This window comes from Limulus polyphemus, unplaced genomic scaffold (assembly GCF_000517525.1).
Source record: "Limulus polyphemus unplaced genomic scaffold, Limulus_polyphemus-2.1.2 Scaffold86162, whole genome shotgun sequence".
Classification (NCBI taxonomy): Eukaryota; Metazoa; Arthropoda; class Merostomata; order Xiphosura; family Limulidae; genus Limulus; species Limulus polyphemus.
In genome coordinates this window covers 1-1,820 of record NW_013751758.1, presented here as the reverse complement: position 1 = coordinate 1,820, position 1,820 = coordinate 1, and the positions used below count along the sequence as shown (strand labels likewise).

Below are 1,820 nucleotides of genomic sequence, written 5' to 3'. Positions count from 1 at the left end.
AAATTGGACAGTGGCGAATGTGTCAAGTATTTTCCAGAGTGTACTTACAATCTCCAGACCATTCTTAAACTCCTTCCTTAGATGTTTGAAATTCTTAGTAATGTGTGTCTAGTCTTTAGAGCCATGACGATGTATGTCATTTCCTTGTCATAACATACAGAATATAATTTAGTTCTCCAATAAACTTTTATGAATAGTAACTACACGTTGTGTTGGTTCTTTTTTCCCACTGTCTCCAGTACAAAATCATACTATATGTACATTTCGTTCTTAGTACATAGCTTATTCCAATAAGTTAACACTATTTTCATGCAGTTTTATGTATGAATAAGAATGCAGTATCAGTGAAACTCTTTGAAGTATTTATTTGATTAGAACCTGTTCCAACAGCTTTATATACTGTTCTGGGCTAATGACAATTTAGATTATTGCTATGTTATCTTAGCTCTATGGTGTTTATTTTGTTTATTGTATTTTATGTTAAAATTAATTTATAAACTTTTTTCTTTGCCATGTCGTAGAATTAACACCTTATTGACATATTTCAAGTTACTAATTCGTGCTGTTTTGGGTTTTACAACGCCAGTTTGTAATTTTTTTATTATAAACTGTCATTGTGACGTAATTTTTTTTCAAAAAAAGTTAAGGGAGGTAGAAAATAGTTAAATGTTATTTTATTTCAAACATAAGTAGTGTAGCTTGACAGTTACAAAGTCAATCTTATAAAGAGAAAAGAACGTGAACTTACTTCAGATAGCGAGCGATTGTTTGACCGTAATAACCAAAACTTCGTGGTTTAGCTGTAGCTTCACAGGCCAGTCGAGATACGCATGAACTTGAATCTAACTGAGAAAGGTATCGAAAATATGCTTCGGCTCTAGAATCTAAGGCAACTGGTTCTGTGCTCCTTCTCCGTCGAGAGTTATATAACTGGTCCTCTTGTCCATATTGGACAGGGGCTGGTGGCAAGGGAGGGTATCCTCCGACTGCGATATTTGGATAGCCTAAATTCTTTCCACCTTCATAATCTGAGTCCGCGTAGAATCCAACTGAGTGACTGCCTCTGGAGTAGCTGCTGTAATAACCCAGAAACCAAAGCAGCTTGGTTGCTATGGCCAACTTAAGTCCAACAATTCCAGCTACAGAAAGTATTTGAGCAACAGGAATTGCTGCCAGGACACCAGGGATTCCTGCTAAGGCACTCGAGATAAAGGCTAAAGTAGCGTCTGCTGGGAACATCATCGCCAAAAAGATGGCGGAAATAAAAAGGTGAAGAAGCTTCATCTGCAAATCATACAAGCGGTGAAGAATTTAAAGTAAGGAAACAAAACAGTAAAAACAATTGTAATTGTAGTTATAATTATAATCTTAGTCCATGAGTTTATCTCAATTTCAATACATTGTAGTTTAGAGTTAACTGAATATAAATAAACCTATCATATAAAAGTGAACGAAGTCGAAATAAATTTTGAAGTGAAGATAAATAACAATTTCTTACCTTTAACAAAACTGCTTTTCCCAAGAAGAGTCTGTCAGATAGAATGTAAATTGTTGTATAAGCATGAGCTTTTATACTATCTCACAAGTGGAAAGTATCCAATGAAAATGAACTATCTTTAACCACAGGCTTTCAGCTACCGGCTAGTGAAAGCTAACCTGGGGGTCAAGGTCATGGTCATTCTAAGAGAAATAAGTTTTTCTTAGAACCATGGTGTGATACAAAGGGAAGAACACTGAAACAGCAGTGTCCACAATTCTTGAGTGCTTAGGTTATATTCGAAGTTGCTGAAGAAAACAGTAACATGATAATATTTTACAGG

At 35.2% G+C, this 1,820-nt stretch overlaps 1 protein-coding gene across 1 annotated transcript; it reads right to left on the bottom strand.

Annotated features, from left to right (window-relative positions):
• Positions 1-748: 748 nt before the first annotated feature.
• Positions 749-1,517, bottom strand: LOC111084652 (the record flags this gene model as incomplete). Its single annotated transcript, XM_022381290.1, has 2 exons — positions 1,499-1,517; positions 749-1,284 (listed from the first exon to the last, which is right to left on the bottom strand). A coding segment is annotated over exon 2 (536 nt), but the record flags the coding sequence as incomplete, so codon positions are not given.
• Between the last annotated feature and the right edge of the window lie 303 nt (positions 1,518-1,820).